Source organism: Solanum verrucosum, unplaced genomic scaffold, assembly GCF_900185275.1.
Source record: "Solanum verrucosum unplaced genomic scaffold, falcon-dt-bn FXZP01000280.1, whole genome shotgun sequence".
Classification (NCBI taxonomy): domain Eukaryota; kingdom Viridiplantae; phylum Streptophyta; class Magnoliopsida; order Solanales; family Solanaceae; genus Solanum; species Solanum verrucosum.
This window is the reverse complement of record NW_026019982.1, coordinates 2,942,876-2,969,084: the sequence shown is the minus strand read 5'-3', so window position 1 is coordinate 2,969,084 and position 26,209 is coordinate 2,942,876. Positions and strand designations below refer to the sequence as shown.

At 34.6% G+C, this 26,209-nt stretch overlaps 1 protein-coding gene and 7 non-coding genes across 8 annotated transcripts; 7 read left to right on the top strand and 1 right to left on the bottom strand.

Annotated features, from left to right (window-relative positions):
* The first annotated feature begins 1,188 nt into the window (after positions 1 to 1,188).
* On the top strand, positions 1,189 to 1,290 carry LOC125817768 (small nucleolar RNA Z157/R69/R10). Its single transcript, XR_007442305.1, has one exon. It is a non-coding gene; the product is annotated as a small nucleolar RNA Z157/R69/R10 (small nucleolar RNA).
* Positions 1,291 to 1,402: 112 nt separating this feature from the next.
* Positions 1,403 to 1,489, top strand: LOC125817771 (small nucleolar RNA R11/Z151). Its single transcript, XR_007442308.1, has one exon. It is a non-coding gene; the product is annotated as a small nucleolar RNA R11/Z151 (small nucleolar RNA).
* A 71-nt stretch (positions 1,490 to 1,560) lies between these two features.
* Positions 1,561 to 1,669, top strand: LOC125817772 (small nucleolar RNA Z152/R70/R12). The gene has a single exon (XR_007442309.1). It is a non-coding gene; the product is annotated as a small nucleolar RNA Z152/R70/R12 (small nucleolar RNA).
* Positions 1,670 to 1,727: 58 nt separating this feature from the next.
* LOC125817776 (small nucleolar RNA snoR80) lies at positions 1,728 to 1,854 on the top strand. Its single transcript, XR_007442312.1, has one exon. It is a non-coding gene; the product is annotated as a small nucleolar RNA snoR80 (small nucleolar RNA).
* A 101-nt stretch (positions 1,855 to 1,955) lies between these two features.
* Positions 1,956 to 2,056, top strand: LOC125817769 (small nucleolar RNA Z157/R69/R10). The gene has a single exon (XR_007442306.1). It is a non-coding gene; the product is annotated as a small nucleolar RNA Z157/R69/R10 (small nucleolar RNA).
* Positions 2,057 to 2,168: 112 nt separating this feature from the next.
* LOC125817770 (small nucleolar RNA R11/Z151) lies at positions 2,169 to 2,257 on the top strand. The gene has a single exon (XR_007442307.1). It is a non-coding gene; the product is annotated as a small nucleolar RNA R11/Z151 (small nucleolar RNA).
* A 91-nt stretch (positions 2,258 to 2,348) lies between these two features.
* On the top strand, positions 2,349 to 2,476 carry LOC125817779 (small nucleolar RNA snoR80). Its single transcript, XR_007442314.1, has one exon. It is a non-coding gene; the product is annotated as a small nucleolar RNA snoR80 (small nucleolar RNA).
* A 934-nt stretch (positions 2,477 to 3,410) lies between these two features.
* On the bottom strand, positions 3,411 to 10,565 carry LOC125817380 (uncharacterized). The gene is made up of 9 exons (XM_049496911.1): positions 10,281 to 10,565; positions 9,881 to 9,928; positions 9,701 to 9,760; positions 7,007 to 7,090; positions 6,751 to 6,855; positions 5,480 to 5,593; positions 5,271 to 5,371; positions 3,864 to 3,975; positions 3,411 to 3,703 (listed from the first exon to the last, which is right to left on the bottom strand). Exons 1-9 carry the CDS (start codon positions 10,548 to 10,550, stop codon positions 3,575 to 3,577), a joined length of 1,023 nt encoding a protein of 340 aa, XP_049352868.1. The 5' UTR covers positions 10,551 to 10,565; the 3' UTR covers positions 3,411 to 3,574.
* Positions 10,566 to 26,209: the final 15,644 nt, after the last annotated feature.

Genomic DNA, 26,209 nt, shown 5'->3' with positions numbered 1-26,209 from the left:
TAAGCTTTGGTGGATTGAAGATGAGAAAAACTTGAAGAAATAAGTTGAAACCAGTCCTTACACGTTCTTGAGTATATGAGAAAGTATATCCCAAACTTCTAATATAAAAACAACAAGTTTGGCCGACTTTCTCTAAAGTGCCACATGTCCCGCAGAGATTGGGCAGTGCGCGCGTTTGTCGTAGAATGAACATAACTTTTTACTCTTATATCGTTTTAACGAGCGGTTTGTTTTGTTGGAAACTAGACTCAAATACCTTCAATTGGATAGGTAGTAGGCTCTCTAACTCGTTATATATTAGGAGATATGCTCGTTTAAAGTCAGATGAGAAATGAGATCATTTGTAGTATTCCTCCACAATGAACCTTTAAGCTTTAATCTTTTCTTTAATGATCTCTTTGACCTAAAACTTTTGTTTAACCCTTCAAATGACTAAATATAAGGGTTACATGGTATGCTTAACCATTTGCAATGATATACCTCCCCCGATATCACATCTATGCATTGGTGTTTACGAGTCGCAAATGTATTTTAAGTTATGGAGTATTACAAATAAGATCTGTATTTGTATTTGTATATACACTTTTCTCTGGCTAATTGTATACCAAAAATGACTAATTGTATATCGAATTAGATGACAAAAAAATGGGATGTTTGCTGCGAATTACAATTAAAATAAACTATGACTATAACATTTAATTTGAATTAATAGTTTGTTATTTCATACAATTTTTCCTTTTTTTTTATTAAATAAATTATTTTGTAATTTCAAGTTCCAATATTAACCACATTTCAATTATAAAATTGAAAACTGGATATTTGTTAAGTTTCATATTAGGCCCAAAACCTGAATAATAGGCCCGCCCAGTGGTGTGAATCTAATTGACGACCCAAACTACAAACGAAGCCCATATTGCCATAGGCCCATTATGGATTGTTCCCCCAAAACCCTAGCAAAATTCGACCCAGCCCAAACAGTACACCAAACCCTAGCTGCGTCAAACACACATCCCCACCCCAACCCCACCTTTATATATACATCTCATCTCTGCTAGATTCATCATCGGCTTCTTCTGGTTATCGGTAATGTATGGATCTTCTTCTTCCTATTAGCTAAGATTCATTCTGGATTCACTTCCTTTGAATTTTTCAGTTTGTTTTTCTTTTTTTCTGTATTCTATTCTTATTATGTGTGTGATGAGGAAGCAATTTTGTGGACTAGAGTTTCTGATCTGGGGATTAGACCCCCCATTTGGTTGAAGACAAACCCTTGGCTGTCTGAGCACACCTTTTTCTTCTGCATCTTCCTATTTTCCCTTTAAATTTTTATTTTTTGAATGATTTTCTCATGCTTTTGCTGAAATTTCAACGAGTTGAAGTTATTTTTGAAAACACCTGTATTTGGCTTATGATGATAAATTTAATTATCTTAGCGGATTTCAGTGAGATTTGATTATCAATGATCTGAATGTTACACACACTGAAGCCTTCAGAAAACAATTAGTTTGCTCAAAAAATGATTTTGTGATTTTTTTCTTAATTTATTGTTTGATAGAAAAGTATGCTGTGATGAGATTAAGCACCATAGGGTGTATAGGGCAGTGGAAGAAGGTTTAAAAGCCTTCTCCGTGAGCTTATTAATTAACGACTTCTCCTTCCACTGAGCATCAATTCTTCTATCTATTTTTCTCTAATTGGATTGCTTTGGTTAAGTAATGCGTCTATTTACCAATTCTGGGGGATTTTCAGTTCCTCTCGGTGTAATGGCTCAGACGCAATATTGCAAGTGGTTATATCCTGATTGATGGACTTGTATATCTGTGCCATATTATCCTGGAAACGCCACTTAAATTTTTTGTTTTAATCAATTTAATTTGTATATGTTTGGGTCACGATCGCTAATGTTAAGATTAATCAGCATAATCTATCATTCTGTTGAATGCAATTTTCTTTTAAAAAGTGTGATGAGGAAGCAAATTTGTGGACTAGAGTTTCTGATCTGGGGATTTAGACCCCCATTGGTTGAAGACAAACCCTTGGCTGTCTGAGCACACGTTTGTATCTTTACATTCAAATTTGTAGTGTTTTGAATTATTTTTGTTATAATTTCAATGATTTTGAAAAAACTTGTCAGTTATATTGTGTTATGATAGTTGAAATATATACTATGGCTTATGATGATAATTCTAATTATCTTAGCGGATTTCAGTGAGATTTAATTATCAATGATCTGATTTTGTTACACACACTGAGGCCCTTCAATTTTTTTTACATAAAATTCATTAGCAAACATGTTTGGATTTTGTTTAATTGGAACAAGATTATAATATAATAATAATGCGTCTATTACCAATTCTGGGGGATAGTTAGTTCCTCTTGGCATAATGGCTCAGACGCAATATTGTGAGTGGTTATATCCTGATTGATGGACTTGTTATACTAGTGCCATATTATCCTGGAAACGCCACTTATATTTCTTCAATCAAGTTTTTGATGAACATATAACGCAATATATTTATTCCTTCTGATACAAATAATGGAGCTATAGAAAATGACGAATTTGAATTTGAAATCATATTATTTTTAACAAAGAACAATATGGACATTACCACTTGGGTGGATTCTTGGTACTAAATTACCAATATCAAGAGCTTAACTTCACAAGTGAACCTTTTTTATGGCATGTTGACAACAACTGAAAAGTAATAGAAATATGTACTCTTATGATAATGTAGGCTTAAGCAGCTATGCCAGGATTTTGTGATTTCAAAATTTAAAAATTGAACAGTTAAATAAGCTTAAGTGATTTCAACTAAACTTAGTGCAAAGCATCTACTACTCCCAGAACAATATATTTCACATTTTTGATGATTTGCCTCGACATGTCAGAGTACAACTACATGTGGATAATATGGGATTTCATTCTCAAAGTTAGGAATGCTTGTAAAATGCTAACAGATAAGGAACGCTTGTAATTGTTAGCAGCTCCCTCTGTGTACACCTTTTTTTTTTGTTTTAGAAGGATGAATAAAAAGCGCCAAAACATTATATACTATAACAAAATACTGGTACCGGAAAACTGTCATTATAGCTATTTGTCGGTAAGCTTGCAACCGTGCAAAATCTCAAATCTGTGATATGGATGAGTAACTGGAAACTACAAGGGAAACCTGGTATTGAAGATGTTGGCTGAGAGTTAAGCCTTCCTCACCTCCTTCACTTTGATCATGATCACCAGTCACATATGATCCCTCAAAGCAAAGTTGTTCCTCCCACCTTCAAACATTTGAATCCTTTTTTGAGCATCCGAGAAAAGTCGGAGTGAGATAAAAACAGTTGGGGCAAATTTTTGTACTATCTATATTCAAGTCACTGTTCAAGCATTTAAAGAATCTTTCAATCTGGCTTACCATCCTCTCCCCGGGGAATTTTGCAAAAGCAATGATTCCCCATTTCCGACAGCAGTAGGACAGATCAGAGTTGAATGCATGACCTCAGCATCTAAACGTAACAAACTTGTATGACTTCTCTAAAATACATGAAAGAAAAGACATTTGAATCGGAGCCAATGATGTTATTTCTTAATTGAAGTATAAATGCCAGATATTATTGCCACCCCTGTGACTGCAACTCCGAGTGTTGACAAGATTCTTGTGACAGAGATGGCAGGTTTCTGTGAAGGAATTGTGAGTAGTTCATTAACCTGTGGCAGCGGATTATAAACAAAAAATCATCAATAAATAGGTAAGAGGTTCAAATTCAACATGTGAGACTAAATATGCAGATAGGTACTGCTCCAAATGCTTTGCAATGTACAGGAGAAAGCATTAGTTCTATCTACATTTGCAACAACTTTTATTCACCTCAATGGGTTGTTTCCAGTTCTTCTTGATTCCTGGAAGGTGACCCTTCCCAACGACTGCTGCAACAGAGTTGTGTTCACCGGCAACTCTTAGTAATGTTGATGACATGAACCTGTACAAGGACAGATTGAGGCAGATTTCTAACATTTGTAATCCAGTATTTAGAATATCATCAAAAGTTAAAATAAGTGTCAGGTTCATTGCCATCCTTCTAAGATTCTGACTTAAATGCCAGGAAGACCAAAATTACCATAAATCTCCTGTATTTGACTAGGGAAATAGTACCATTTGAAGCAAATGAACAGTAGACTGAGAGCTTATTTGCAATTACAAAAGCTCACAGTTAAATACTAGTAAATTGATGCGATGAAAAACTGATATTAGCGGAAGGCGCAACAAACACATCATGACATATTTCATTTAATACTGGACCGTCTCACCCCAGAACCTACTCCTTGATAGTGGTGCATGGAATCCATCATTATGTGATAAAAATTTGATACAAGAAGTCTGTCTTTTCCACTTGGCAAATTATTGACTTGACACTGTTTACACTTAACAACCACATAGGAAGGATTTCCTATTTTTATTGAATCAGCGTGTAGTTAGTTCAATTGACTAACTTAGCATACTTTCTCACGCTAATTTCTACTCTACCTTCCCGGGGTGTTTCTTGCCCCCAAAATGGAAATTCTTCCTAAGCCTGAGGAAGTACTATAAAATGCTTGTGAACAAATGATATGATATGGAATAACTGACAATTATACCTACACATTGAGATCAAGAACTGCTTGAGAAAGTTCTCCTCATCAAATTTTTTTTAAAAGCACCACTGCAAAATATGGAGCATACTCTGATACCTGTTGCACTTGTTGAGTACCAAATATTAAGGTATCCTTTTACTCCTATTCACACTTCCTTTTCCCATCGACCTTTGCAGAGCGACTAACGCCAATATATGTGAAGCTACTTTTCCCAAAAGCCTATAGTAAAATCTATCCTCATACGATACATTATTAAACCAAAATAGGCCACCTCTAAACAAAATGCAGGTTCTATTAGTGCCGAACTACACGTAGAAAGCCAGATAGCTAGACACAACATACTTTTCGAGTATGTGGAGTCATTAATCAGATTATTTCTGAGTTCTATTTTGAAGGGCTTACATCCAACAAGCTCTCTAAATCTGATATAACACTCTTCAGGAATTAATGACAAGTGTCTGGTTTTAGATATAAGCCAGTTAAATAAACCAAGTATTGCATGAAACTAAGGCAGGCAGCATAACAAATTTTGACCGTACAGACAAAAGGAGATGGAGTGGGGAAGAGAGGTAGGGCCAGAAGAGAATTTTAATCACAAGCACAGTGGGATCACTGGGATGTATGTAAGTTAATAGGCACTTACAGATCTCGCTCATGAACTAGGGTAGTCCAAAGAGTGGGGAAGCGCTTGCTCATTTCCTGAATTACAAGAGTCAACATATCGACATCATCCATTTCCTTCAGCTGCTCAACAGCAGAAGTTCAATACCATGTAAGTAACATCCGATATTTTTCACAAATACAATATGCAGAGATGGGCAACCCCAAAGAGTATTATCCAAGGATCCCTACCATCTTGTTGAGATCTTCCGTCTTTGGTAAAAATAATGCTTGGAATAACAAGGAGGACAAGAATTTTGTTTTGTGCCAAAGCGGCATTGTGGCCCATGTTCTTCGCAATGTTATCTGTTCAAAAGATTGGTAACATTTGAAAGGTTAACAACAACATTCCCAGTGAAATCCCACAAGTGGGGTTTGAAAGATACATGTCAAAGGCATGAATAAATATTTTTAACAAAATGTTTATTTGCTTAAATTCCTTATAATTATGTATATACAAACGTTTTCTTGTAATTGTAATTTTTCCTTCTAGTAATTATAATTTAGTACACTTAGTACGAATATACATCGTGTTTCTAAAACTAAAAATAAAACCTAGTAAAAAGGGGAATATTATTCATGCTAATAATGGTGTAGGATTCCATAGTATAAAGGGTGCAAGCAATTGATTTTAAAATACAATGAGCATGTCTATAATCGAGTCGTATTACATGGTTGAAAAAAATATCAAAGCATGTTTTTTTTTTCTGTTTATCTTTCTTTTTGGTCAATGTTGAATATTTGATTTATTATGCGGAAGCAGTTGATAGATAAGAAATTACATCGAAAATGCTTCCAAAATATGTTTAGAATATAATTACAAAGACAAGTAATTTTACAAGTCTTGATTGAAGAAAATGTTTAGACTCCACAAATGGTAAGTATGGTAAAGAAACAATATATAAGAAACAATAACGAACATATCTTGCAGTCTTTGGAAAAGCCAAATTATTGAGTTGGATAGCACGCATTATAAAACTTAACATAAACTAGAATTTGGGACACAAATGATTTGTTGGAGAAAGCAGTTAGGAGAGATCCTGGTAGTAATTAAGGTGTTGGGGATTTATTCATGGAAGAGATTATGCACCTTTTGCAGTTAATCAGTCTAGTACAAAAACAAAATATTATATGAAACTAATTTAATTGTTTTCCAATTGAATTATCCACGGCAAGAGACCAGGTGACATAATGGAGCAATTCAGACTTTATTTTAGTTCTGATATTCACTAAAAAAAAAAATTAAAACATCATTTTTATCATGATCACTATGTATATGTTATAAGTTTTGATATAAAATCATTCATCCATCAGAGAATGCTATACATAGAACAAACCAGAAATTTAACTCAACAACAACAACCCAGTGAAATCCCACTAGGTGGGGTCTGGGGAGGGTAAATAGTACGCAGAAACCAGAAACTCAACATCTTAAAATGATTGAATTATCCAAAGCATCTTACTTGCACAGGACGGTCACCAAGTATCACCTTTCCCCCATACTTCATTGCTTCTTCATAGGCCACACGAAACTCACCCCCAGGTACAACCTCAAGCTGGTTAGCAACCTAAAACATGAAGGAAATCCAACTAACAATCCATATGCCACCAAAAAGGGGAACCAAGAGACAGGGGAACAAGAGATGAAAGGCACTATTAGTTTAGGAAGTAAAGTAGAATTTCAAAACTATGTATAATACATGTAGAGGCTAATGATACCTTAGCAATTAACCAGCTATAGAGTATCTCAAATGGATTTTGATTTTTCTTCCACATATTCATCATATCCCCCATAGTTGGTACCTGGCACAATTAGGATGGGAACATTAGAAGTTAAATCTAAAGAGGTGAAAGATGAAGACCAGCAATATCATCTCAGACTGCACAGTGATTTGGGGAAACAAGGTTAAATTAGGAGGTATGGATGATCTCATTGTATCCTTGATGCCTAAAGGTATGGCAGCAGCACCCATCCTATCTATTCTCCTGATCCTATATAAGGGACTATCTGATTTAAAGGGAATTCATATTTTGCAATCCCAGGAAAAGAGTCGCACCACATAAGAATTTGAAAAAAAAAAAGCTGTCCTCTACTTCAGTCCCCAGACGATAAAATTCCTTTCAATGTCTACTGGCATTTACACAAATCATTTTTAGCTTTATTAAATCATAGTATATTCTACCGACAGGACCTCTTAGTTCTTCTATGCAGTATTTCTATCACTTTATTTACCGAAACCATGGAAATTGATCCTTTATATGAGTCGGTCCCATCCATAAATCTTTGCGCATTCCCAACAATAAAATGAGTTTTACAAGAGAGCTCACCCTAAAGTTTTCTATTTTACCACATATCAATTATGTTTCCATACACCTGTCCTATAGGAACATGACACTGAGTTTAAAAAAATATTAAGATCCTATTTCGCATGTACCACTCTTCTCCATAACATTCTTCCTTCGTATATCTCCATCATCACTACCACTAGAACAGAAGAACTTGTTGTTGGCTTTTATATTACTGATCCAAGTTCCCCTTTATTCTTATCGTGGGGTATAACCAACTTAGTCCAAAAATAAATAGGACATATTGAGCTTGAGTTACGTCACTTCTTTAACTCTTAAACTGTATAAGAGTATCTTTATTATTTTGATAAATCAAGTTCATCAACTTAATAAAACACCAAAATTGCATCAAAGGTACTACATATAATCTTGTGACAAATATACTAGGTCATTTTTTCCCATCTGTGTGAGCATTGGTGGGCAGAGTTACCCAGTACCTATGTAGGTGGGAGGTAGTGGGCACCAGGTGGAATAGTCGAGGTGTGTGAACCTTGGCCCAAACACCACTGTTATATATCAAAATGTATTTGCATACAACTGATTGTTTCAACCATAATTATCAAATCAATACACAACAGCATCCTCTCTTTACACCCGAAAAAAAATACATGCAACAAATAATCTGTGAAAAATACATAAATAGTTTTCTCCTTGCTACTTTCAGGCAACCCCAAGCTGGTTGTCTTGTCATCATTCTCAGCATCACCCAAGCCATAACAAACAAAGGTGGTGCAAGACTCCAGACTGTGTTGTATACTTGCAATGAAATAACAAACACTGAGTATCCTCCCTGTTTGGCTGTTCCTATAAAAACAACACCAACTGACCATAGCTCTCCTCCTCTTTCTTAAACTATCATCATTAATATTGCACTATGGGCACCAAGTAAAGAAAGCTATTCTTTTCGGTGCTTTATTATTCCATACTTTCTTCAAAACCTCCCTCCTATCCTCAGTACCTATTAGGAGTAACTCCTTAAACTACAAACTTACCATAAATGACTTTTCCCCTCTTCCCCTCCATGCCATCCTATTTTTGACTTCCATCATTTATAGGCCACTTGTACAATGTGTGATGAAATTCCTCATCACCTCCCATTCCCAGTATTTGAAGCGTCACCAGCAGTGGCGGACCTAGGATTTTCGTTCAGGGGGTTCGAAAAATAAAAGTATAAACGTGTATATATAAGCCAACAAAACAAAATCTCAAGAAAGTCGTAGTATTTAGTTTTAGTGGCGGACCCTTGAATTTTTTTGGGTTTAAAACCACACTTTTAGCATGTTTTATAAAATAAAAAACTAAAAAAAACGTCAAAAACGGAACTGAAACCTTAAAAAAAAAAAAAAAAACTGAAACTGAAAAAGAAAAAAATTAAACGCTAATGCAGGGATTCGAACCCTCGACGTAAGGCTTAATTTTCAGGGAAAATGCCACTGGGCTATCTCTTTCTCCTTGTCATTGAGGGGGTTCAAAATATATATATCCACATAAATACAGAAAATTACCTTATATATACAGTGTAATTTTTTGCCGAGGGGGTTCGGGTGAACCCCCTGGAACCAACGTGGGTCCGCCCCTGGTCACCAGACAATGCTTTGACTCAAATAAGAGGTTTAACTAGAAATTCTATGGTACACAGAAAGGTTTAACCGAGAAGAACTCAGTTTTCCTATTTTTGAATTTTGGACGTTGATTAACTTTCTAACAGATTTTTTCTTTTCATCTAAAAATAAAAAGGATTCCCAATTATGACTAAACAGTAGTTCTTGAAGCACCAGAGCACAATAAAGATAGACAACCAAAGCACGTTCCTTGCAATGAGAAAGCAAAAAATTGGACTGAATGATAGAGAGAAGACAAAAAGTACCCAAAGCACATTACCAGTCTGTATTAAACTGAAAACTAGTAAAATTTCGAGAAGAAAAACAAATAACATAGAAAACTTCTCTATATGGTACAAGAAAACTGAGAATATAGAAATTCTATGTTTTGCTCTGTCCAAGAGCAACTCTTTCATAAAGTTATCTGGAGAAGGATAAAGATATATGTCAGAGATGAAAGTCCAACCTTTGAATTATGAGGTATAAGTACAGCCACACGACCTGAGCATATCTCCAAGAAAACAACCTATCATCAATAATCCAGAATCAACAAAAAACTCAAGCATGGAACTTGGTAGCGTAAGAGAGGAGGTAATAGGTAGATAAAGCAGTCTACTACCAATAAATACAAAATCAGAAGAAGTACCTGGGGTTTCAAGAAATTGATCACCGCTTGGACTTCTTGGCAGGATTCCTGGGATCATGCATGGAAAACTTAAAATGATTATACAACCCTCTATATAACTCATTCTGTTCTTTTAAGTTTTCTTTTTCCTAAGTGAAGATAACTCATTATGTTCTATAAAAACTCTTCCTTTAATATGATTTGATTGATAAAACAAAATTGCCTTAAATTGTCACGACTCACGATAATAGGATGCAAGCTAATAATTGATTTATATTAATTTCATTTCTAACTTCTGGGAATTTGCACAAAAAAGAAGAAGTCAAATTCACAGAAATATTCCAAGCCTCAATATAGTTTTCTCTTACAATTCTATATCCATCATACATAAAACATACAGAAGAAAAACTCGAGAATTTACCGCAGAAACGTGAGCTGTCCCAACAACATATACATCGCAAATACCTCCCTCAGCAGAAGATTCACAGGTGAGTGTAATTACATTCCTCGAAATTTCCTCCGGTAAAACCTTCCTTTCGTACGATTGACTCTGATTTTCTTCATTCACCTCATCAGGCTCTCGCTCTTCCACTACACTCTCATTAGAACCTTCTGAATTAGAACTAGCACCTCCACCGTGAACCCGAACAAATTCCTCGAATCCGGGCGCCTCATGCCGATCCCAATCCATTTCCGCCGGCGTTAAGCGGTCGGGTACGGCGGAGAAACTTTTGAGGTTTGAGGTAATTGAGAATGAATCGTGGCGGAGGTTTACGACGGAGAATGGGACGGCGAGAAATTTCGCGGTTGAAAAGCGAAGGCGGGAATCGCCGATGGATGAGTGGAATCGTTTTGACTCGGACGAGTTGAGAAAGGTGAGTGTTCGAGTTAATCGATTCATTGAGCTTTTTTGGTTGTGCAAAAATGAAACCTGGGTCTGTTTGGATGCTAGTAAGACTCCGGTTTGTATTTAGGGAAAAGGTCCTGATTTACTCCTAAACTTTATGATTTGGGGCTAATATATCCTCCGTTTAAAAAATGGCTCATATATGCCCTTGCCATTATAGAAATGGCTCATATATGCCCTTTTACTTAACATAAATTTTTTTAATAAATTAAAAATTCATTTTTTTTACTTTAATTTAAGAAAATGTCATATGGCTTTTAAAATACCCCACTTTCCACCATACCCACCCGACCCAATTGGAAACAATAGAAACCCACCCGCTCAAATTAACTTCACCCATTTCATTTCATGGTTTCCACCTCAACAGAAACAAAAATAATTTTTTTGTTAGTATCCGATCTCATTTTGAGTGAAGATTGCTAATTTTAGGACATGAATACAGTTAAATAAATATTTCCCTTAATTGCCTCTTCTTTCGGCTATACAAGGACGAGAATGATTTCTTGATGGCTTTGTTCTGGCATACATTTATCTCCTTTTCCAATTCGAGGGTTTCTTTTTTACCAGATTGTGTTTCCTCTCTTTATCCGGGGGTGCCCTCTGCTTGGTACATTTCTCAGGCAATTTGTTCTTTCTTAGCCATTGATCTTTTTCACACTAAATGAACATGTTTGTTTAGAGATAGATTATCACTCACTTTTAGCTTAAGTTGTGGATTTACGGTATATAAGCTTACCTAGTTTCTATTTAAGATGGATCAATTTATAGACCCTAACAAAGTAATGGTTAAATGTGCAATATATAGGATGCATAACGCATCTCTTGTAATAATATTTGATGCTTGCAAACTTTGGTATGTTAAATGCTTGATAAATAACTGGGTTTATTATTTTGTGGGCACTTTAGGAACTGAGGCAGATCCAAGGAAGAAGGGCACACTGCGGCCGCTTAAGTTTCTAAAGAGGCAGTTTGACGTTTTATTTTTATTTTGCCTTCCATTTCACCGATAAATCGAAGTTTTGAATATTCGTTTCTCAAATATCACCCGAACTCTGGATTGTAGAGCTCACTGGAACCCTCACAATTTTTTTTGGTTTCATTTGAGTGTGGAAATAACGAAATGAAATGAGTTAGGTTAATTTGGGTGGGTGAGATTTTTTGTTTCCAATTGGGTCGGGTGGTATGGTGGAGTGGAAGGTGGGTATTTTAAAAGTCACATGACATTTTCTTAAATTAAAGTAAAAAAATGAATTTTTAATTTATTAAAAAAAATTCTGTTAAGTAAAAGGGCATATATGAGCCATTTCTATAACGGCAGGGGCATATATGAGCCATTTTTTAAACGGAGGGTATATCAGCTCCAAATCATAAAGTTTAGGGGTAAATCAGGACCTTTTCCCTTGTATTTATATGTCATTATTTTAGAGTATATAATCTCTTAAGAAATTAAGTAAATTTGTTTATATATCCTTATTTAATATTTTATTAAAATTAAGTTTACAATTAATGAACATGAATTAATTTACTCTGATTAACTAATTTGATCAGTGAAAATAAATTAATTACTTAATTTTTCTATATTGACAAATTTATACTTTTAAAACTAATAATTTTCAAAGGGTAAAATCAGAAGAATTGTATATTATTTAGGTGAAATGGTCTGATAGACCCTTATACTTGTATCAGTTTGTATTGTAAACCCTTCTACTTATTCCTTTTCCATCTAAACCCCTGAATTCATTGAAATACAATATTTTAAACACTATTTTTGACCTGGCATCCTATGTGGCAGCTGATATCATAGAGCGTGTGATACACGTCTATTAGGAGCGTAAGACCCATGAAAAGGGGTCTAAAAGTCATATTAGGGCTTTTATAAAACCATCATCTTCTCATTTGCATCTATCACCATTGTTGGACAAAATTTGAGGTTTTTCTGGCTTCTTTTTCGATCTTCTATCCCCATATTTTTCTTCTCTATTTTTTTTCGTCATTACACTGCTCTCTTTATCATGCATTTTCACTTACTTTTTTTCTTCAATATTGGTTGATCTTGTTGCATTCTTCTTCATCACCATGAAAATTCATTTTTATTAGAATCCTATAATCTAATCGAAATCATAAAACACACCTTTGAAGGCATAACACTACTACAAAAACATCTTACACTAATGATAGGCACAAAACAAAGTAAAATTCCAAAAAAAAATCAACAAAATCAATGTAATCCACAAAACCCCAAAATCAAACAAAGACACAAATAGAAGATGAAATCTAGGTTAAACGATAAATAAATTGAAAAACCTACATTGATAAGTTGAAAATCAAACAAAACCAACAAAAAAAACTCAAATAATTTCCCGCATTGACCTAGTTATCTACCACCCAAATGACCCCTGTTTCAGTCCTAAACAAAACCCAACCTCACTGCCTTTTTGTCCTCCGCCACACCTTCTCCAATCAGACCACTTCCGTGCTCACCATCTCAAACAAGCTTTAACCGGCAACTATAATTGAGAGCCAACAACAACAACAACAAAAAACCCCAAACCAACTCCACCAATAAACCTCAACCTTTACAACGCCGCCAGCCCTAAACTCCGACGAGAATTGTGAACAACTAGACCACCCAATAGATCCCCACTCTTCCTCAACGCCATCAGTCACCATTTAAATCGCAACCCAACAGAATCCAAAATCAACTCCGAGCTTCTAGGAGATTGTGAACAAGCAGAAATCATTTCGACATTTTTTCTTCATTGGAAAGAGTAGGAAGAGGTTGGGAAGGAAAAAATGCAAGGAAGATAAGTGAGATAAATGGAAAAAGATTGTGATTTGTGGGAATGGGAATAGCTATGACAGAGGCAAATAAAAATTGAAAAAAGAAGTACAGATACATTAATCAAATATGATAAAAGGGAAAGGATAACCTGGAGTGGCTATATATACACTTGTCATTTTATAATTATACATGTCATTTTATAATTATTTTAAATATTACGTGTCAAGCATTTGTGATACACACACAATTGAGTAGGAAAAAATGGGTTCAAAATGTTGTGTTTCGATGGATTCAGGGGTTTAGATGGCAAAAGGATAAGTAGAAGAGTTTACAATACAAACGCATACAAGTACAAGGGTCCGCCACACCATTTTGCCTATTATTTATGCATTGATTTTGTAAAATGAGAAACATTAAAGACCATCTATTTTTAGTAAAGACGACATATAAATTGAAACGAAGAGAGTAACTTATAAGTCAAAAGTTAAAAATCATGAGTAGAAGATGTATTATTTTTCACTTTTGACTTATTTTTAAACTTTTTGGCCAAAAAGTGAGTATTTAAAAACACATTTTAATCTTTCCAAACATCTCCAAAATTTAAGAAGTACTTAAAAGTCAAAAACACATAAAAATAAGCTAATTCAAATGGACACAAAAACCTTACTTGAGATTTTATTGTGCTTACTTGTACAATTGAGATTTGTTATTGTATAACTTACCTAAATCACATAGTATAAGACCCTAAATTACATTCTATCCCTACTCTTTTCTATTTTACAAAAATCCCTTAAAAACAGACATTCGGATACATAAGTTTCCTCCGAATACATTATATATGATACATCATAAACTTGTTTGTTGCGCTTAATATGGAATATTAATGTAAAATTGATTTTCTTTCCCACAAATCACGCATAACTGATTTTCTTTCCCACCAATCAGGCAGAACTGATTTTATTTTCCCACAAATCACACAAACGGATTGATATCATTCCATTCCAATTTGTAACAGCTTCACAAAATTCAAAAATCAAAATTTCATCTTCTCTATCAATTTGAAATCATGAATCTCAAATCCTCCATTGTAGATGATTGGACAAACGATTCACGATTTCAAATCATCAATTCAAAATAGTCGAGTAATTTGAATTCAATGTATCACGCAAAACTAATTGGACAACCTTGGCTACTGCTAACATTGCTAACAAGATCCCTTTGTCGACTAGTAAGTTTCTATTCCCTCTTTTCATCTTTCGTTATTAAATTTTAATTTGATTTCATAAAAGTTATTTCATTTCTTGTTCAGAGAAAATTGAAGAATTTGAGAAGAAAACAATAATGAAATCAAGAAACAAAAATGGGAAACAATCACCATTGATTGATATAACGAATGATTCCCCCATTGTTGGTCTTGCTATGGGAAATTTACAGACCCCATCTTCAAAAATATCCAAAAAATGATTACTTGTCAAGCTAAATACTTGGTTACTCCTGGATCTTGCGAGGATTTATTGAGGGGACAAGTTAAGACTTTGTTGCAAAAGGTTGAAGAAGACGCTTTATGTTGTCGTTTTGATGTGAACATGTAAGTCATAATACATTAGTGGTAAATGACGCATGTGTATACTAATTGTGTATCTATAGATTATGATGTGGTCATTATTTTGTATCTCGATGTGATTTGTATAAAAATGTATCAACATAATATATTGTATATGATACGTGTAATAAATGGATTAACAATTGAGATGAATCAAATATGTTTTGAATATCGAGTGTGTATTACAAATTTGTATAAATGTATGAGACTATTATTGTGTATATTGTACATATAAATAGTGTAACAATAAATATATGTAAATTACTTGTTTTGATCAAGAAAATTTGTGGATGATATATATATATATATATATATATATATATATATATATATATATATATATCAATCTTGGATTTTTGTAAATGATTGTATCTTTGGTTATTATAATGTACCTGGTACATGTTATAAGATGGTTACAAAATTGTGTCGTTATGTGTTAGTTTGATGTTGGAAGAAGATACATTGTTTGCCATAAGCGAAAAATATGTAATTGTGGTAGATTTCAACTAGACGAGATACATAGTGGACAAGAAGAATATATTACTCATGATACATTACTATTACTAAACTATTTAGTAAATTGCTAAGTACTGTAATCCTATCTGATACATTAGAGAAGTAAAGATTGCCCATAAAATGTTTGATTTTAGATCGATATATTACTGTGTGGTAGTTATTAAGTATCAGATACATGTAGTTTTAAAATTTAAACTTTTACCAAACCAAACTTCGCTTACGATTTTTAAAATTCTTTTGCAAAAACAAATTTTCAAAAAATAAAACAAAAAAGGAAGGAAATATTCACTTTCTTTTTACGCCAAAAAAATATTTAAACTGTGAGAGAAAATTTCCGAAACAAAAAAGGCACCTTAATATCAAATGAAGACGTTATTTATATATGGAACCATTAGCTAAATTTTAAAATAATATTAAATTCTCTTTATCATAAAATTGGCAATCTGTATTCTTTTATTATAATATATTGTTTATTTAAAGAATTAACAACTCCCAATTCACATAAAAATAGGTGTGTTGACTATCATATATAATCTAGTCTCATCATTGTTTTCAAACAAGAGGTTTCTAAGCAATTATGTCTTAGTTATTCGTTCCTTCACATTTCTTTGTATTCCTTTTTTAGTCTTAATCAAATTTTAGTTTGAAGTATATAATTAGTTATATATGTGCAAACTATACGATAAATAAGATTGTTTTTCAAATAATGGATATGTATCATATACCTATTGTTGGATTTGATACACAGTGCTCTAGTTATAGAACATTACGATTTATAAATCAAGATTAGTATTGGGTAATATGTACATATACATCGCATTCTAAGTTGGGTACGATTGAACAAATATTAAAGAGTGCAGATACATTACACACAACTAATTTATTGTTGTCTATATAGCCTTTCAAATTTGAATAAGATTGATGATACATTAAAGAACTTGAAACATGTAAATGATACATTATGTAGTGTTTATGTATCAACAACATTTATATTGAACATGATAAAACTAATCGAATATTCAACAACATTAGGGTTATATATCAACACCTTAAATATGAATACGATACATTACATAAAACAAAGGCTACTGTGACAGTGATGTATCAGATCAGTGACACTAACAAAGGTAATTTAAGAATCAAAATAAACAAGTTACATTGAAAATCTATATTTTTTACGGTGATAGTAGTGTAATGGTAGATCCGACTTTTTCCCCCTCTTTTTTGCTCATTTTTTCAATAGTAGATTTAAAGCTCGAGCATGTGTCCTTCCTCGATTTCTCCGCTCACAAATTTATCACTAATATAATTTGGTATTGTGTACGGATACATATTCTTCTAAATTTGGATAATCGTAGAAGATACATAGCAACCAGGCGTGGACCTAGGTGGACCCGAGGGGGTTGAACCCCCTCGTCAAAAAATTACACTATATATGTAACGTCAAATTATAATTTTATGGGTATATATATTAAAATGAACCCCCTAAAAACAAAGTATAGGCTTGTCTCAGTGGATAAGTGGTTCAGGAAAAACCCCTTGGTCAAGTGTTCAAATCTCATGGACGGTATTTTCTTTTCCCTCTTTTTAATGCTTTGGAAAATGGAACTTTTGGGCTTAGACTTTCTTCTTCCTTTTCATTATTTTTTCCTTTTTTTAAAAAAAAAATTTGATGGCCTATTCAGTCTTTTATTTAATAAACCAAAACCGGGTATATACAAAGCCCAATACCCAAGTCCCAAACAAAACAAAGCAAAAAATTGGATGGGTCTAAAAGACCCGATCCAACACCTATCTAATCCCTTACAGAGAGGGCAAATATCTCTTTTTGGAAAGTCTCCAGAAGACCAATTTCCTACTTTGATGCTTCCCTTAAAAATCTTCCTCCAATGTTCTCCAAGTTGAAGCTTGCTGGTAATGTTATCTTCCATTTTGCTTCTTTCCCTGAAATATCTATTCTCTTACTTGTCCCTTTTTTTTTTCCAGAATGTCTTAGTTCCATTTCCATGGTGAAGGACCAATTTGCTGATAGGATCTGCAACGGTTCCAGCTGTGATTGACGCCAATTAGCTGAGTTGACTCCTTCTCGCTCTACACAACCCTGTACCGCCTCCCCCCTTATTTTTCGTGTATAAATGCTCCCTAAAAATATGTCTAACTTTATGTATCCAGCAATGTCTTCTTGACAAGACAAATTATCTGTCATGTTTATCAAATACTGCGTGATGCTCTTGCTGTTACTTTCAAGAATATTTATGAATCTGTGGTGCTCCTTGCTCTTAAATGTCTTTGTTAATGCTTGGGCTTGCTGTTGGTAATCTTGTATGATTTCTGGCCTGACATAGTCTCATAGAGGGATGATTGCGCGTGTCCTGATTCTAAGTGTAGGAATTTGTGCTTTATCCGAATTTAAGATCCTTCTTTCTTTCAATGGTAGCTCCTGGAAACAACTATAATGATGTTCTACTTGTGATTCTATAACTATATTAGCTAAATAATCTGCCAAACTATTACCCTCTCTAAAAATGTGTTTGATATTTGCTCTAATCTTCTCCATTATCTTTTTTATCTCTTTCACTTTTTCTGCTATTTCCCATGGAACCCTCCAAGCCTTCTGAATGATTTTCTTGAAACTGAGTGAATCAGTCTCAACAATCACATTATGCATTCTTCTGTTAGAACACTCTCTAAGAGCTGTTAGGATGACAACAATTTCTGCTTCCATATTTGTTGCTATGACAATACCTTCAGCTTTGGCATATATTAGATCCTTTTTATTATCTCAAATACAAAAACCAACAAAACTCCAACCAGGATTACCTCTGCATGCTCCATCAGTGTTACACTTTCCAAAGTGATCTTCAAGAGGTTTCCAAATGACCCTTAAGTAATGTATCTTTGGTTTGTACTGATTGAGTCTTTGAATTATGTCTTGTCATGTCCATCTCATTTTCTTTATCCAAGGAAATTGAGTCTTCACCATCTGCCTGATCACTTCAATTGCCATTTCCACCATTATTTCCCAGTTGATGTTACTGCCATGTTTGAGGGCATTCCTTCTCTTCCATAATGTCCACATGATGATGGCTGGTATTGCACTGTATATGCTCTACAATTTTGGTGTTGCCTCATATTTCCACCAATATATTATGAGTTGTTGAAGATGCATTTCATCAATGTTGATTCCTGCAAAATGAGCAAAGTACCTCCATAGCTTGTAGGCTATGAGGGCTGTTAGGAATAAATGTGTCATTGTTTCCTCCTCTTTTCTATCACAACATCAACATCTGAAAACTATATTGATTCTCATCTTCTTAAGATTGTCATCAGTGGCAATCCTCTTTTTCCATACTCTCCACAAGAAAAAATTAATCTTAAAAGGCAATCCCTGATTCTAGAGTAGCTCACAGTCCATTCTACCTTCTTGTTTATTTCTCATTATCTGCCAAGCTGACTTTACTGTGAATCTTCCTTGTGCATTTGCCATCCACTAGGCCACATCATTTCCAAACAAAGTGTTTAGAGGTGATATGTTCTCCATAATATGATCAGTCATTTCTAGAGACAGATTATGTAGCAATTTCTCCCTATCCCACCCCTCTTCTGTATTGAACTCATTAACTTCTACCTCCTCTTTCTTTGCATTTTCTTCAATATGGTACAAGGCTCCTTGTTTAGTCCAGTTGTCAAACCAGAAACTTGAATTACCTGTCTTAATTTGCCACCATATTTCATGTTCAACTTCCTCCCTTATTGATGTCATTCTTCTCCAAACATGAGATGTCCCATGAACAATAATAGGGTGATGCTTCTTACAATATTTATTCCACATAAATGATTCCCATAAAGTGTTTGTGGAAGTTCTAAAGTTCCACCAGAGTTTGGCAAATAGAGCTTTTGAAACATCCTGTATTGACCTACATCTCATTCCTCTTTCCCTTCTTGGATAACACATTTTATCCCAGCCCACCCAATGTTTGTTCTTAGCCCCAGTAGTGTTAGCCCAAAAGAACTTAGCAAAAATTCTATGCAATTGAGTAATGACACAAGCTGGTGGGTTCATGGCAGAAAGTATATAAATTAGCAATGATTGAAGTACATTGGATATTAGGACATATCTTCCTCCAAAAGAGAGTAATATGTTTTGCCAAGAGCTTATTCTCTTCATCACCTTTTTTATCAAACTTTCAAAGTAAGTTCTATTCTTCCTTCCATAGAAAATAGGGCATCCTAGATAAGTGAAAGGAAATGATCCTTGCTTAATACTTGTTATTCTTTTTATTTTCCTGCATACTCCAAGTGGCACTTTTTCACGCAAATATACAAAGCTTTTGTCTAGATTTACCATCTGTCCTGACACGTGTTCATAGTCTTTCACCACCTTCATCATTTTCTTCATTGAGTATGATTGTCCTGAACAGAACAATATAGTATCATCCGCATAACTCAAGTGGTTAATCACAGGGCTCCACTTTGGTAGTCCAAAATCTTTATACTTTTGATCCTTGAATAAATGATTAAAATTTCTGGCCAAGACCTCTGCTGCTATGATAAACAATGCTGGAGAAAGTGGATCCCCTTGTTTTAATCCTCTTGAAGATTGAAAAAAACCAAAGGTCTGCCCATTCATAATCACAGAGTACCAATTTTTTGATATCAACATTACCACCATGTCAATAATCCTTTCTGAAAAACCATAAATCCTTAGCACCTTTGTGAGAAAGATCCATGACACTTTATCATATGCTTTAGTCATGTCCAATTTCACCACTACATTTTGTAGTTTGTTTCTCCTATTTATATCCCGGATGATCTCCTGAGCTAGAAGCACATTCTTTGTGATACTTCTCCCTTTTACAAAACCTGCTTGGTTCTGAGATATAATGATAGGTAGCACTTTTACTAATCTATCATGTAACAGTCTTGATATAATCTTGTTAATAAAAGTGCTAAGTCTTATTGGTCTCAAATCACCAAAGCTTTGCACCACCTCCTTTTTAGGAATAAGAACTAAATTCGTGTAAGTTATAAACCTAGGAAGCTCCTGACCACAGAAAAAGGCTCTAACCATGTTGACTATGTCCACTTTCACAGTATCCCAACAACTTTGAAAAAACTGTCCAGAGAAACCATCTGGTCCACTTACACTATCTCCATTTAAAGCAAAAACCACTTCTTTGATCTCCTCCTCAGCTGGTAATCTTACCATCTCTTCATTCTAATCTTCTGATATCATGTTAAGTATATGATCTAGCATTGAGAAATCTGTAGGCACATTGGTCTTCTTAAATTGTTCCTTGAACACATTCACTGCTTCTTCCCCAATATTTTGTGTAGTGGTTATTGTATCTCCTTGCATGGTCTTTATCATAGATATTTGCATCTTTCTTCTTCTCCCATTCACATATGCATGAAAAAATTTAGTGTTTTTATCACCATCTTGAAACCATCTCATTCCTGCTTTTTGCTTCCAATACTCTTCCTTAATGTGCAAGTATCTTTTTAGGTCTGCCTCGACTTTTTTCAATGTTGTCCTGTTTTCTTCTGATGCATTGATCTCAAACTGACTTCTCTGGCCCTTATTAGATCATCCATTGTAGCAACTTGTTGAAAAATATTGCCAAAAGTTATCCTACTCCATTGTATTAAGGCTAATTTCACCTTTTTCATTTTGGTCTGTACTACTGTGAATGGTGAACTTGTTGCTTCCATCTTCCATATATCCTCCACTGTTTTTTGGAAACTATGATGTTTTGTTCAGAAATTAAGGAATCTAAAAGGCTTATATATTTGGTCCTGGCCTGTACTGTCAGTAACATAGAGTGGGGCATGATTATAACCCTCCCTAATTAGGTGTTGTACTTTTGTATTCTGCAGTTCAGCCATAAATGCATTATTCCCAAATACTCTGTCCAGTCTTTTAAATATATAATCTTGCTCTATTCTGCCATTCCACCAAGTGTAACAACTACCAAAGAATTGTATTTCATTTAAGGCACAAGAACTTATACATTATACAAAGTCCTCCATTTCTGCTTGTGAGACACGTAGTCCTCCCAACTTCTCTGACTCATCAGTAATGGTATTGAAATTTCCCCCTACCATCCAAGGGCAATCACTATTGTAAGCCACCTTCTCAAGATCCTCCCACAGTTCCAATCTCTTCAGGGCACTACATCTTGCATAAACTGTTGTAATCTTGACATGAGCATTGTTGTTTCTATGTTTGAAAGAGACAGTAATTTGCTGCACTGAGTCAAAATAATCATGTTCCTCCCACTCATCATGCCAGAACAAACATATTTTGGAAGAACAGTTAACTTTGGCATGTTGTTTCCCAAGTCTTCTCATGTATCTATCTATTTCTAAAGGGCTCTGAAAAGGCTCTAAGAGAGCAATGTATGAGTAGTGATTTTTTCTATTTAGATCCAGTAGTCTCTCAAAAGAATTTTGAGACTTAACTGATCTGATATTCCAAAATAAAATTTTACTAATCATTGATCAAGAAGTAATGGCTTGTTCCTTCTACTCTTTGTATTAACATAAGATATGTCCAAGTTGTTGTTCCTGTGAGTCACATATCTTTCCTTCAAGTGTCGAATATGTCTTGGAGATAGGTCTCCCTCTCTACTGATGCAATGTATGTTAGCATCCATGTTTTCTTCTTCTTTTGTGTCTAGTTTTTCTTGTATCTCTTGTGGATTTTTCTTATCAATCTTAGGTGTTCTGAAACTATTTGCATCTTTCCTTACCAAATCACCTTCTTTCTCCAATTCCAGTGTTTTTATCTCCCCCATTTCCCTTTCTTTGTCAGCTATTGCCTTGTTTGTCTCCAGTTGTGTGCCATTGGAGCCTGTAACTTTTCAATATTATTTTCTGAGCTCTTACTTTGTTCCAATCCTATATTGTCCTCCTTTGGGTGAAAATTAGAGGACCCTGTCTCACTTTCTCTTCTATTTACTTTTTGTTGTGTTACTGCTTTCTGTTGAACTGGTAGGCTTGTATTACTTTCCTCTGCATTTGTAGTCACCTCTGTATGAACTTGTGATGTTCTTACATTCCATACTTGTGCTGTCTTTTTATTCTGATTCTGATACCCCTTTCTGTACCCATACCTCCTCTTTTGTTCCTTGAAAACTCTCTTATCTGCTGTCCTTTCTTTATCCTCATGAACTCTATCACATTGTTCCTATTTTTAACCCTTGGCACCCTTTCCATCAGCTTGGTCACCTTGTTCTCATTTGTCTTCTTTGTTCTCTTGTTTCTGTTCTTTCTCCTCTGTTTGTTCCTCTTGTGTAAAAAGTTCTGGATGAAGTACATAACATTCTGTCTCATTATGTCCCTGGAGCTTGCATGTTTTGCAATATTTTGGAACATAATCATATTTGATTGTCACCCAATTTTCCATGATTTCTCCCGTCTTTTTTCTCATTCCAATATTAATTCTTTTTGGGAATTCTCCCAAAAGATCCACCTCTACCTTTACCCTTGCACAACTAGGTCTTGTTTTATTCTGAGTTGCTAGGTCTACCTGTAGTGGTCTTCCAACTGTTGCTGCCATAGAAAATATTGTCTCATTTCCGAAAAAGTTTGGTGGCAATGATGGGAAAGAGATCCAGGTAATTGCGGTGGTTGTTTCCTCCTCTGGATCAAACAAGGGGTCCCACTTTAGTGTTCTCATCGGATAGGACCAATGATTATGAGTAATGTAGAATTGAGGCTTTGATAACAGTTTAACATAGTCCTCAAGTAGTGATGCCCTAATTAATACATATTTGTTAGTCAAAAGCCCTATGTTCACTTCCCCTTTGAGCTCACATTGTTTTGGGATTAATTTCCTCAAATCCAGGATATCAGGCCATCCATAAGAAAATTTTCCAATCACTGCATATTGTAGGTCCTCGTTAATAATCATTTGTTGTACTTCTTCCTCATCCCAAACTAGCTTTGGTTCCCCATGCAAATATGTTAAAGGCTTAATCCGTAAATTATGATGTTTAGGTTTAGGTGCTGCAAGAGTGTTTGCGTATGTTATTTTCTTTTCCTCTAAAATACCTTGCGTCTGGCCAACCTCAACTGTCGGAGGCTGGCCGATGGCCATGGCGGCCATTGAAAAAAAGGTAGGCAAAATAAGGTTTTAGGCTTCTAGGTTGGTGGCGCCGTCCATTTTTTCCTTTTATTCCATTTCTTCATTTTAATTTGTTTTTGTTTAAATTTATTAGACATATTCTTTTTATTTTTATTTTTATATCTATTATTCATGTTTTTTCAACGTAACTCTTTTTCATATACTAATTTGAATAACTCTTTTAAAAAATGATGAATTATATTTAACTTGAAATTGAGATAGAAATATAATTTATTTTAAAAAAAAGTAAATTAGATGTAATTATATGAAAAACTTAAATATCGTCGGCATCCTTTTTAAAATATTAATTTATAGAATTCATGAATTTCTTTTATATTTTTTATTCTATTTTAGAGAGATGGGAACTAAACTTATTTGATTTATTCAGTATTTGTCTTTCTTACAAATTATGACTAACCTAGTAAATTGAACTATATGAACTAAAAAAATTGACAATGCCATTTATTTATCTTCTGAATATGCATTATAATATTAGTAACTCTATTCTTACACAATTTTAGAGAATCTTGACGATTTTCATAGAAATATGTGATTGAATGGATACTAATTTAAAATTTTTAAAAAGTGAAAAATAAAGTAAAACATTACAAAATAAAAGTAGTATAAAAAACACAAGAAATTTTAAGAATGCTCGATGGAGCATGATAAAAGTAGAAAGAAATGAAATGTTTAATATGGTATGATAAAGTAAGTTAAATTTAGCATGATCTTTTTTCCCCGTCACGCTCCCTTTTTCATCATTTACTTTTCACTCGTTTTGGAAATTAATTTATGTAATACAGTTGATCTGCTAAAATTCTTATTAATGTATCTTGGGAGAAGGGACGGATTTACCCCCGAACTTTAATAAATGGTACGTATATGCCCTCCGTTATACTTTCCGTCCACATAAGCCCCTGCCGTCCAATTATAGGTACACATATACCCCTCTCACTAACGGACTCCTAATTTCTTACACGTGTCTTAATCCTATTGAACTACCCGTTTGACCCTATTTTTTAAACAATAACCCAACTATCCGCCCCATAACCCAATACCCACCCTCATCGGCTCCAAGCCCAGCTGCTACAGCCTCATCCTGAGGCAAATAATCCACGAACTTTCCACTAGGAATAGCGGCGGAAACCCAGGTGCCACTTTCTCCCATCCTAACCCTACTCTTGACCTCTCCGACAGAAGAACCGGCACTGCTGGAGTTAACAGCTTTGGAACTTCCTTCAGATTTGATAGAAACTGATTGCCTGAAGGAATTCGCTAGGGTTTGAGAAGTTTGCATTTCCTTCTTTGGAACAAACTTCTTCTGAGTTTTTTCGTTCCTGTTTTGGTTACTATACCGATTCGACATGGCTTCAGCAATAACTTTTAGATAGTCGGAGAATTGTGCTTCGTACTATTGACTTCGCCTAAGGAAAGTGAACGGCCAAAATCACAGAGGTGATCAGAGGTTTTCTCCTTCAGTGCCGTCGACGGTCAAACTGGATTGGAGACAAAATATGGATATTGCTCGGCTTCAAAATTGGGTGGGTATTGGGTTTATGGGGCGAGTAGTTGGTTTATGGGTTAAAAAAAAGGGTCAAACGGATAGTTCAATAGGATTAAGACACGTGTAAGAAATTAGGGGTCCGTTAGTGAGAGGGGTATATGCATACCTATAATTGGACGGCAGGGGCTTATGTGGACGGAAAGTATAACGGAGGGCATAGACGTACCATTTATTAAAGTTCGGGGGTAAATCCGTCCCTTCTCCCATGTATCTTTGTCCTCGATATCTTTGATTAGTTTAGTCTTTACTATTATGAACCAATGAAATAGTTCTTGTACAAAGAGCATGTCGAGCGGCTACTACGCTCACCGCGCACTTGCATTACTACCTGAACTTCTTCTTTATACTTTGAACCCCCTGAGCAAAAATCCTAGGTCCGCCACTAATAGCAACACTTGATACATAATAAAATGATACATTTGGTAGAGACTACTTTTTTCCATTTCATAATGTAGTTTCACCAACAAAAGAGGATCCCCTGAAAACGAATTATTTGCAAGGAGTAATGTGGATACATCTACTCTTTTACCTTTTCCTTATGCATTTTGTGAAGTTGGAAAGGGAGGAGATCTAGTAGTTCTTTGGTAAAAATTGTGGAGCGAAGACTTACTTGGGTTCTTCGAAGAAAATTGTGGAGTCATCTTACTAAAAGGAGAGAGAACAAATCTGAAAATAAAAAAAATGAAGTAAAGATTGAGGGAGTGAAAATAGGAAGAGATTGAGTGAGTGAAAATAGGAAGAGACTGAGGGAGTGAAATAAGGAGTTAAAATGGGAAGAGAAACGTGTACAACTTTATGTATCCAGGAACAATGGGATTTGGAAGGAAAAAGAGGGATTTTGGAAATATTT